Source organism: Scyliorhinus canicula, chromosome 12 (assembly GCF_902713615.1).
Source record: "Scyliorhinus canicula chromosome 12, sScyCan1.1, whole genome shotgun sequence".
In the NCBI taxonomy this organism is placed as follows: Eukaryota; Metazoa; Chordata; class Chondrichthyes; order Carcharhiniformes; family Scyliorhinidae; genus Scyliorhinus; species Scyliorhinus canicula.
The window spans coordinates 141441420-141453734 of record NC_052157.1 but is presented as its reverse complement, the minus strand read 5'-3'; the positions used below and the strand labels follow the sequence as shown (position 1 = coordinate 141453734).

Below are 12315 nucleotides of genomic sequence, written 5' to 3'. Positions count from 1 at the left end.
TGTTGCGGGGGAAGACTTACCAGGGGTAAGCAATAGGGCGCAGGTCTCTGGCACAGAGTCTGTCCCTGTTGCTCAGACGGGAAGGGAGAAGAGGAACAGAGCACTTGTCATTGGGGACTCCATAGTTAGAGGAACAGACAGGAGGTTCTGTGGGAACGAAAGAGACTCACGGTTGGTATGTTGCCTCCCAGGTGCCAGGGTTCGTGATGTCTCTGATCGTGTTTTTGGGATCCTTAAGGGGGAGGGGGAGCAGCCCCAAGTCGTGGTCCACATAGGTACCAACGACATAGGTAGGAAGAGAGATGGGGATTTGAGACAGAAATTCAGGGAGCTAGGGTGGAAGCTGAGAGCTAGAACAAACAGAGTTGTTATCTCTGGGTTGTTACCCGTGCCACGTGCTAGCGAAGTGAGAAATAAGGAGAGAGAGGAGTTGAACACGTGGCTACAGGGATGGTGCAGGAGGGAGGGTTTTGGTTTCCTGGATAATTGGGGCTCATTCTGGGGTAGGTGGGACCTCTACAAACAGGATGGTCTTCACCTGAACCAGAGGGGTACCAATATCCTGGGGGGGAGATTTGCTAGTGCTCTTCGGGGGGGTTTAAACTAATTCAGCAGGGGGATGGGAACCTAAATTGTAGTCCCAGTGTACAGGATGTTGAGAGTAGTGAGGTCAGGGATAGGGTTAAAAGTTCGAAAGAGGGCACCGGCAAGCAGGACGCTGGTTTGAAGTGTGTCTACTTCAACGCCAGGAGCATCCGGAATAAGGTGGGTGAGCTTGCAGCATGGGTTGGTACCTGGGATCTCGATGTTGTGGCGATTTCGGAGACATGGGTAGAGCAGGGACAGGAATGGTTGTTGCAGGTTCCAGGATTTAGATGTTTCTGTAAGAACAGAGAAGATGGTAAAAGAGGGGGGGGTGTGGCATTGTTAATCAAGGAAAGTATTACGGCGGTAGAAAGGACGCTTGAGGACTCGTCTACTGAGGCAGTATGGGCCGAGGTTAGGAACAGTAGAGGAGAGGTCACCCTGTTGGGAGTTGTCTATAGACCTCCGAATAGTCCCAGAGATGTCGAGGAAAGGATTGCAAAGATGATTCTTGACAGGAGCGAGAGTAACAGGGTAGTTGTTATGGGGGACTTTAACTTTCCAAATATTGACTGGAAATACTATAGTTCGAGTACTATAGATGGGTCAGTTTTTGTGCAGTGTGTGCAGGAGGGTTTTCTGACACAGTATGTAGACAGACCAACAAGGGGCGAGGCCACATTGGATTTGGTACTGGGTAATGAACCCGGCCAGGTGTTAGATTTAGATGTAGGTGAGCACTTTGGTGATAGTGATCACAACTCGGTTATGTTTACTTTAGCAATGGGCAGGGATAGGTATATACCGCAAGGCAAGAATTATAGCTGGGGGAAAGGCAATTATGATGCTATTCGGCAAGATTTAGGAGGTATAGGATGGGGAAGGAAACTGCAGGGGATGGGTACAATCGAAATGTGGACCTTTTTCAAGGAACAACTACTGCGTGTCCTTGATAAGTATGTACCTGTCAGGCAGGGAGGAAGTTGTCGAGCAAGGGAGCCGTGGTTTACTAAGGAAGTTGAAGCACTTGTCAAGAGGAAGAAGAAGGCTTATGTTAGGATGAGACATGAAGGCTCAGTTAGGGCACTTGAGAGTTACAAGTTAGCCAGGAAGGACCTAAAGGGAGAGTTAAGAAGAGCGAGGAGAGGACACGAAAAGTCGTTGGCGGATAGGATCAAGGAAAACCCTAAGGCTTTCTATAGGTATATCAGGAACAAAAGAATGACTCGAGTAAGATTAGGGCCAATCAAGGATAGTAGTGGAAAGTTGTGTGTGGAATCAGAGGAGATAGGGGAAGCATTAAATGGATATTTTTCATCAGTGTTTACACTGGAGAAAGACAATGTTGTCGAGGAGAACACTCAGGTTCAGTCGACCAGGCTAGATGGAATTGAGGTTCAAAAGGAGGAGGTGTTAGCAATTTTAGAAAATGTCAAAATAGATAAGTCCCCTGGGCCAGATGGGATTTATCCTAGGATTCTCTGGGAAGCCAGGGAGGAGATTGCAGAGCCTTTGTCCTTGATATTTATGTCGTCTTTGTCGACAGGAATAGTGCCGGAAGACTGGAGGATAGCAAATGTTGTCCCCTTGTTCAAGAAGGGGAGTAGAGACAACCCTGGTAATTATAGACCTGTGAGCCTTACTTCGGTTGTGGGTAAAATGTTGGAAAAGGTTATAAGAGATAGGGTTTATAATCATCTTGAAAAGAACAAGTTGATTAGCGATACTCAACACGGTTTTGTGAAGGGTAGGTCATGTCTCACAAACCTTATTGAGTTTTTTGAGAAGGTGACCAAACAGGTGGATCAGGGTAAAGCTGTTGATGTGGTGTATATGGATTTCAGTAAGGCGTTTGATAAGGTTCCCCACGGTAGGCTATTGCAGAAAATAAGGAAGTATGGAATTGAAGGTGATTTAGCGGTTTGGATCAGTAATTGGCTAGCTGAAAGAAGACAGAGGGTGGTGGTTGATGGCAAATGTTCATCCTGGAGTTCAGTTACTAGTGGTGTACCGCAAGGATCTGTTTTGGGGCCACTGCTGTTTGTCATTTTTATAAATGACCTGGAAGAGGGTGTAGAAGGATGGGTTAGTAAATTTGCAGATGACACGAAGGTCGGTGGAGTTGTGGATAGTGCTGAAGGATGTTATAGGATACAGAGGGACATAGATAAGCTGCAGAGCTGGGCTGAGAGGTGGCAGATGGAGTTTAATGCGGAAAAGTGTGAGGTGGTTCACTTTGGAAGGAGTAACAGGAATGCAGAGTACTGGGCTAATGGCAAGATTCTTGGTAGTGTAGATGAACAGAGAGATCTCGGCATCCAGGTACATAAATCCTTGAAAGTTGCCACCCAGGTTAATAGGGCTGTTAAGAAGGCATATGGTGTGCTAGCCTTTATAAGCAGGGGGATTGAGTTTCGGAACCACAGGGTCATGCTGCAGCTGTACATAACTCTGGTGCGGCCACACCTGGAGTACTGCGTGCAGTTCTGGTCACCACATTATAGGAAGGATGTGGAAGCTTTGGAAAGGGTTCAGAGGAGATTTACTAGGATGTTGCCTGGTATGGAGGGAAGGTCTTACGAGGAAAGGCTCAGGGAATTGAGGTTGTTTTCGTTAGAGAGGAGAAGGCTGAGAGGTGACTTAATAGAGACATATAAGATAGTCAGAGGGTTAGATAGGGTGGACACTGAGAGTCTTTTTCCTCGGATGGTGATGACCAACACGAGGGGACATAGCTTTAAATTGAGGGGTGAGAGATATAGGACAGATGTCAGAGGCAGTTTCTTTACTCAGAGAGTAGTAGGGGTGTGGAACGCCCTGCCTGCAACAGTAGTAGACTCGCCAACTTTAAGGGCATTTAAGTGGTCACTGGATAGACATATGGATGAAAATGGAATAGTGTAGGTCAGATAGGCTTCAGATGGTTTCACAGGTCGGCGCAACATTGAGGGCCGAAGGGCCCGTACTGCGCTGTAGTGTTCTATGTTCTATGTTCTATGAATAGAGATCCCGCTGCCAGCAAATGGCACGCTGCCTGGAAACACGTTCTGGGGAACCAGGCAATCCAGCCCAGTATTAGATCCAAAGGAAGAATCATACAAATTGGCCAGAAAAAAACGACAGAACTGCGGATTGGCGCAGTTCAGTATTCAGCAAAGGAGGACTAAAAAAATTGATTAAGAAGGTGAAAATAGAGTACAAAAGCAAGATTGTGGGGAACATAAGAATTGATTGTCAAACTTTCTGTCAGTATGTGAAGAGAAAAAGATTGGTGAAGACAAATGAGTGTCTCCTACAGTCAGAAACAGTGGACCAAAAGGCTGACCAACTAAATACACACTTTGGTTTTGACTTCTCAGAGGAGGACACAAATCACATACCAAAAATATTGGGGAACACAGGGTTTAGTAAGAGGGAGGAACTGAAAGAAATCAGCATTTGTAGGGAAATGGCATTGGGGAAATTGATGGGATTGATGGCCGATAAATCCCCAGGGCCTGATAATCTACAACCCAGAGTACTTAAGAATGTGGCCCTAGGAATAATGGATGTATTGGTTGGCACCTTCCAAGATTCTATAAACTCTGGAACAGTTCCTACAGATTGGAGGGTAGCTAATGTAACCCCACTATTTTAAAAGAGAGCACAGTAAGAAGTCTTACAACACCAGGCTATAGTCCGATATGTTTGTTTCAAATCATTAGCTTTCAGAGCACTGCTCCTTCCTCAGGTGAATAAGAGAGGTAGAGAGAAAACAGGGAATTACAGACCAGTCAGCCTGACGTAGGTAATGGGAATACGTTTAGAGTTCATTAGATTTAACAGCAGAGCACTTGGAAAACAGTGGCAGAATTAGACAGAGTCATCATGGATTTATGCTTGAAAAATCTACTGGAATTCTTTGAGGATGTAACTAGTAGAGTTGATGAGGGGAAACAAGTGGATGTGGTTAATTTGGACTCAGAAGGCTTTCGACAAAGTCCCAAATAAAGCATTAGCGTATAAAATTAAAGCACGTGGGACTGTGGAGGTAATGTATTGGGATGGATAGAAAACTGGTTGGCAGACAGAAAACAAAGAGTAGGGATAAACAAGTTTGTTTCTGAATGACAGGTAGTGACTAGTGGGGTACCGCAGGGATCGGTGCTGGGACACAGCTATGCACTATATTTATTAATGATTTAGATCAGGGAACTAAATGTAATATCTCCAAATTTGCAGATGACGCAAAACTGGGTGGGAGGGTGAGCTGTGAGGAGGATTAAGAGCTGCATCAGTGATTTGGACAAGCTGACTGAGTCGGCAAATGCATGGTAGATGCAGTATAATGTGGATAGATGTGAGGTTATCCATTTTGGTAGCAAAAACAGGAAGGTAGATTATTATCTGAATGATTATAAATTGAGTGAGGGGAATGTGCAACGAGACCTGGGGGTCCTCACACACCAGTTGCTGAAGGTAAGCATGTAGGTGCAGCAGGTGATAAAGAAGGCAAATGGTATATTTGCCTTCATAGCGAGAGGATTTGAATACAGAAGCAGGGATTTCTTGGTGCAATTATACAGGGCCTCGGTGAGACCACCCCTGGAATACTGTGTGCAGTTTTGGCCTCCTTACCTCATGAAGGATGCTCTTGCTATAGAGGGAGTGCAGTGAAGGTTTACCAAACTGATTCCGGGGATTGCATATGAAGAGAGATTAGGCCGGTTAGGATTATATTTGCTGAAGTTCAGAAAAATGAGGGGGGGAACTCATAGAAACCTATAAAATTTTAACATGACTAGACAGGCTATATGCAAAAAGGATGTGCCCCATGACAGGGGAGTGCAGAACCAGGGGTCATAATCTGAGGATTCGGGGTAGACCACTTAGGACTGCAGAGGGAGGGTATTCAGTGGGATCTTCCGATGCTGCCTGCCATGATGGATCGGGATACCACTAGTGGCTGGCCTAATATTGGTTTGCATCCCACTACGGGATGCAGATGAAAGCCCAACCTTTCCCCTATGCCCGATTCTCTGCGATGCCAGCGGGAAAACATGCTGGTCCAGAAAATGTCTAGACCAACACAGCGTGCAAAAGTTGGGTCTGACCTGAAAAAGCCCTGGGGCTGTTTCTGGAGTTCAGGATGAGAGCCACAGCAATAGGTGGGGGAAGAATCTATCAGCTGGAGCTTCAGTGTCATCAAAGAGGTCCATCCTCCGGCCTCAGAGTGTTCCTGGAGGTCTGTTGTCTTTCTTCAGGAAGTCCATTTTTTTTCTTCAATAGCAGGCCAGTGACGTCGGACACCTTTGAAATATGGCACCCAGATATGACGCCGGTATTCCCACTATCGAGCCCGCCCCACCACAAAAGTTGGTGCAAAATTCCCAGATGCATAATTGATTACACTGGGGATAGAAAATATGGGGTGGTTTCCTGTCATCCTCCGCAGCGGGAAACATTCCCAATGCCTGCACCCCCTTATGGGACTTAGTCTCAGATTGGGAGAATTGCAACCCAGATTTGGAGAGCCCTGGAAGATAGGCTGTTCCAGTCAGTACACAAGGAATCTCCATCGAAGATTTTAAAACACATTTTAACCTCCTCTGTACAGGCTGCCATCTCCAGTTAGTTTCGTCTGGTGGTGGGTTTGCATTGGGAGGGTCTCACATTGCAGCTCCATAAATATCATTGGGTCACAACTTCAACATATTAACTAGGTCCCTACCTACATTTTCCCTGGTTAAAATGACATCAGATAGGAATATAGGACAAACCCCTTCTGATCTAGCATCTGAATTACAAGCCCATCCCGTCGACACTGCGCAGACTAGGTTAAAATCCCGAAGACGACTTAAATCCAAGACTATATTCAGAGAATTGTGTTTTGGAAATATCAGTGATGACTTCTTTACATCCTAGGCTTTCCACTCTGAAAGCAGAAACACAGCAGAGGCAAAAAGAAAGGGAACAACAGCATAAAATCCATCTGGACAATGAAGAGAAGAGGAAGACAAGCCTGCGGTTGCAGTACAGAAATTGGATGCGGAGCACCGATGGAAACGTGTTGCTTTTTTTGGTAAAACACAAAAACAAATCCAGTTTGTTAGCGACAAACCTAAGTCCAGATGAGTCTAATCTTTACCAAATATTCTACTGGAATACCTTAAATGGTTTGATGTGAATTGTACTTCTGAAAAACATATGTCACCATCAATAAGGCCCACTTTTTAGAATGAGTTACAAGGAATTACATTTAACTTTAGCACCCTTTTATTTTTCTCATCCCTGAACATTTATGTTCATACACTGATCACTGATTTCGCTCCTCGAACTGGTTTTGAGAAGCCTTACGGAATGCAGAAAGCAATTTCCTTATTTTAGTTTTTAAAACTTGCATAATTCAGGGTTTGATCGAGATATGATATTGATTGTTGGTATGAGCTCCATGAATAATTTCAAAATCCTGTTCTTCCATTATAGGCTCAAAATGTTCTGGTTTCCTTCTTCGAGTCTTTTGCTGATGATCTTTTCAATATATTTGAAGGTAAAGTAAACACTGCTCAGTGACAAAGCTGTTACTTTGTTTTATTTAAGCATCCACCTGCCTTAGACTTCTTTGCTCTATCCTCGTAAGTGCTGACACAGGCGGAAGTAAACTAACAGCCATCTAATATTTCACTTGTCCACCTATCAATATGTGGGTATTTGGATCATGGAGTGCACTGTAGCGGAGACCAAACCTGAGGGACAGGTAGTAATGAGGAAGCAGGGGACCTGCAGAAGGATTTGGACAGGCATGGAGAGTGGGCATAGAAGTGGCAAATGGAATACAATGTGAAAAAGTGTGAGGCTATACACTTTGGAAGGAGGAATGGAGGCATAGACTATTTTTGAAATGGGGAAATGCTTAGGAAATCAGAAACACAAAGGGACTTAGGAGTCCTTGTTCAAGATTCTCTTAAGGTTAATGTGCAGGTTGAGTCGGCAGTTAGGAGGGCATTAGTATTCATGTCGAGAGGGCTAGAATATAAGAGCAGGGATGTACCTCTGAGGCTATATAAGGCTCTGGTCAGACCCCATTTAGCGTATTGTGAACAGCTTTGTTTCCCGTATCTAAGGAAGGATGTGCTGGCCTGGAAAAGGGTACAGAGGAGATTCACAAGAATAATCCCTGGAATGAAGAGCTTGTCATATGAGGAGCGGCTGAGGACTCTGGGTCTGTACTCGGAGTTTAGACGTTTGAGGGGGTAATCTTATTGAGACTAACAGGATACTGGGAGGCTTGGGTAGAGTTGACATGGAGAGGATGTTTCCATTAGTAGGAAAAACTAGAACCAGAGGGCACAACCTCAGACTGAAGGGACGATCCTTTAAAACTGAAATGAGAAGGAACTTCTTCAGCAAGAGGGTGGTGAATCTGTGGAACTCTTTGCCACAGAAGGCTGTGGAGGCCAAATCACTGAGTGTCTTTAATACAGAGATAGATAGGTTTTTGATTAATAAAGGGATCAGGGGTTATGGGGAGAAGGCAGGAGAATGGGGATGCGAAAAGTATCAGCAGTGATTGAATGGCAGAGCAGACTCGATGGGCCGAGTGGCCTAATTCTGCTCCTATGTCGTGTGGTGTTATGGTCTACTGCCATCTGACTTTCTAGACAGCAATCAGCAATGAAAATGCTGACTGACTTTCTTTCTCGTTCCTTATCTTGGAATTGTTGAGATCTGCCAAGATAATCAAACCTGCAATATCCAGGTTTATTTGGCTTAGTTTTAGAGCAGGCTGTGCTTTAACTGACTAGATCAATGTGGGGATCATGTTAAATAGACGTAGCTCATTTCAATACTGTTGACTGTTTTCGATGATTCATCAGTGACTTCAAAATTAAAGGTAAAGTATGTTAAACTTGAGGAAAATTCCCAAATATCTTCAAAATTTTGTTTTGGCAAAAATTAAATTTGTATTATATATTTTAAGTTTTCCCCTTCCTCCTTTGCTGACTTCCCCAAATCAATCTATTATTTACAGCTCGTCACTAAACATGTGAGCCACATTTAGTGCTGCTGTGTGTGTGCTTTTTTTTTTGCTGCATCTCCACAATTATCTGCAGAGTAACATGCAAAAAGGTGGTGTTAACACTAAACACACTGCATCAAGCTGTTGGTGTTGCATTTATATTTTACATGATCTTTGATCCACTTGACATGAACAGTGTCCACGTGGTTTTCTGTTTTTTAATCCTCCCTTTTAGAGCAGCTGGCTCCTCTAATGCTGTTGAGCTTTAAAACTCAGTGGTACCTTTGAAACCTGTATTTTTGCATGTTTACAATACGGTGGGTTTACCAGAGATAGACCGGTTTGCACTTTGGAGGAGGAACTGTACATCTGCAATTGGCTCCACTCCAGAAGAGTACATAAGTCGAAGAAGAGGCGCCTCTCCACTTTCTAATAATGTGATTCCATTGACATGTGCATATATTATTTTGTGCATAAAAATGTGTCATTTTTTATGGATAAGCAGATGGGAGCAGAATTATGGGGGAGGTGACAGGACTATTGCTCCACGTTTGGAAATGAATTGCCATTTATGGCCTGGCAGAGTATTGAGCAAAGATTGTGCCTGTAACTTTGTTAATTCGTTATCAGGTCCACTTAGGAATTGATCCCATAACAAGTGAGCTTTCAAGTGAGGTTCGGAAATCTGATTGACCGGATAATTTGTTTGTGTCAGAAATAGCAATGGGACTTGGCTTGGTTGTAAAATTTCTAAATCTCTCAGTCCAGTGACTATTATTGATGATGAAGAAGTAACCTACATTTATGTAGCACCTTTCACAAATCATTTTGCAACCAATTAAATACTTCTGAAGTGTGGCGAAGTTGTAATATAGGGAAATGCAGCATCCAATTTGCCTGTAATCAATGACGAGATAAATAACCAGAAAATCTGTTTTAGTAATGTTTGTGTGTGATATTTGTGATGAATGTAGGAATTTCTTAATATATACTGTATTTTATATATGTTGCAGTAATATTATTAGAGAATCTAGATGAATGTGGCTGCAAAGGGTGCAATTAAGATGTTGTAAAATTGAGATAATTCATTCCAACAGTGGGCGGGATTCTCCCCTACCGGCGGGGCGGGGGATCCTGGCATAGCGGAGTGGCGCCAACCACTCCGGCGTCGGGCCTCCCCAAAGGTGCGGAATTCTCTGCACCTTTAGAGGCCAAGCCCTCACATTGAGGGGCTAGGCCCGCGCCGGAGCAGTTGGCACCACGCCGACTGGTGCCAAAACCGGCTCCAACGGCCTTTGACGCCCGCCGCCGGGGCTGGCCGAAAGGTCTTCGCCGGTTCGCGCATGCGCCGGTGCGTCAGCTGGTGCTGACATCACCACCGGCGCATGCGCGCTGGGGGATTCTCTTCCGCCTCCGCCATGGTGGAGGCCATGGCGGCGGAGGAAGAAAAAGAGTGCCCCCACGGCACTGGCCCTCCTGCCGATCGGTGGGCCCCGATCACGGGCGTGGCCACCGTGGGGGCACTCCCGGGGGCCGATCCCCCACACACCCCCCTGGACCCCGGGGGCCCGCTCACGCCTCCGATCCCACCGCCACCGGAGGTGGTTCAAACCATGGCGGCGGGTTTGGCCTCTCAGCGGCGGGACTTCGGCCCATTGCGGGCCAGAGAATCGCCGCAGGGGGCTCGCCGATCGGCACGGAGGTCTCGCCCCCACCAATTCCCGGGTGGCGGAGAATTTCTGCCACGGCGGGGGCGGTATTTTCAGCGGCCCCGGGCGATTCTCCGAACCTGCGGGGATTTGTGTTGCGGGGAGAGGCGGGGGCCCTCTGATGGACATTGGGGCCACCTACGCTACATACTTACCCTCGTGACCCATTTGCGAGGTCCACCGTGCCAGGGCCATGCTGAAACATACTTGCACCAATGGCATGGAGAGTCAGTTTTCCAGCCCACTAATCGGATGCAAATAGGTTCAAACGACCCACCTGCATTGTCCCGCCCGGCCTGGAGCATGTACCTCACTGTCCCTGCAGTTGGGGGACTGCAGCATCGGAATGGGATCAGCACACCTATTCGTTTGCCAGACGTAGGATTCTCCACCGCATCCGGAACTCCGCCATCGGTGGCAGATAGCAGAGAATCTACCCCACATTCTCTGAGCTGAAGTGGAATATTAATGTAGATTATGTGCTCAGTTGTGTGAAGTGAAGTTTGAGCCCACAACCATCTGACTTCGAGGTAAGAATGTCATCCCTGAGTCAGAGCGGACAGCTTTTTCTTAGCTAGCATAATGCAAGAACCACAGATTTAAATTTCTTTAAAATTTTTGCAGTATTTTGCCAACATAACCTATATTCAGCATCATCTTAAATGCTATTTGTGTTTTGCAAAAAAGGCTTTCCTTTTTATGATTTTTGTGTTGAGGGCTGGAAGGGTGTGGTGGAGACGTTTACCTCAGAAAAATATCAAAAGAAGGAATTAATATTCTAAAACCATGAACATGTTTAATTTGGTAAAATTGGAATGTCATGCCACAATATTATATGTACTTTCACATCCTCAAGGATAGAGTCACTGTAAATGTTAAATAAGCGTTAGATTCAAACATGTATGCGTGCAGCTGAACAAAACGTGTGCCTATTTATGTCTTATCTAAGTAAGAAGTCTTACAACACCAGGTTAAAGTCCAACAGATTTGTTTCAAAACACTAGCTTTCGGAGCACTGCTCCTTTCTCAGATTCACCTGAGGAAGGAGCTGCGCTCCGAAAGCTAGTGATTTGAAACAAACCTGTTGGACTTTAACCTGGTGTTGTCGGACGTCTTACTGTGCTCACCTCAATCCAACGCCGGCATCTCCACATCTAAAGCAGTAAACCTTGCACTTGCTCAAACCAGCCTGCCCTTTATCTGATCGACTTGGTTGATATTCTTGATTGAGCCAACTCGTGATTCTTCAGTAACATTTTAATATTAAAAACAGGAAATAGTGAAAATGCTCAACAGACCATGCAATTTCTGAGAGAGAAACAGAGTTAACTTTTCAGATCCTTCATTATTAGAATGTGGATGCTGAAAGGCCACTCACCTGAAACATTAGCCCCAATATTGACGGGGTGAGGTTTTTGAAAGGGAAAGGGGGGAATTTAGGTCAAGTTTTGACTCCACTGTTACTCTGACAGGATCCACACTTGGAAGTCAGCTAATTGACAGGTTTGACTCTCATTGGGTGGGGGAGCCTTCCAAAAGCCGAAGCAGGCTGCACGAGCAAATATGGAGCCTTCAGTTGTTTGTGGTAGTATCTGATTCCCAAATGTGCACGGCTGGGTGTGTGGTCCAATCACTGATCCTGGCATCATGACTTTTTCTTGTTTTCCTGGCATCCCTTGCTCTGAATTCCACCACCGAAGCAAATTTAAACCTAGCAAGTGTCACAGTGTTTGCAATGCTTTCTGAGATTATTAAGATCTTCACGGTACGTTAAGAAAGATAGAACTTTATTTCGCACCTTTAACAACCTGAGGAAGCCCTTTGTTAAATTTAGACTTAATCAATCCCACACTCATCTGCTGGCCCACCATCTGCAACTCTCCATAAACCTGAGCTCATCCAAGATTCTGCTGCCTGTATCCTACTGATGCATCAGTCAACACTGTGCTCGCTGACCCACATTGGCCTTGGGCCAGCAATGTTGTAAATCTTAAATTTGACTCCTTATTTGCAAATTCCTCC

General features: G+C 45.3%; 1 protein-coding gene across 1 annotated transcript in view; it reads left to right on the top strand.

Moving 5' to 3' along the window:
• LOC119975270 (EF-hand calcium-binding domain-containing protein 5-like) overlaps positions 1 to 12315 on the top strand; it is a 223194-nt gene that overhangs the window by 21478 nt on the left and 189401 nt on the right. The window contains exons 3-4 of the mRNA XM_038814978.1: positions 6490 to 6646; positions 7051 to 7114. Coding sequence (XP_038670906.1) covers positions 6490 to 6646; positions 7051 to 7114 — 221 coding nt within the window. The remainder of the gene's footprint in view (positions 1 to 6489; positions 6647 to 7050; positions 7115 to 12315) is intronic.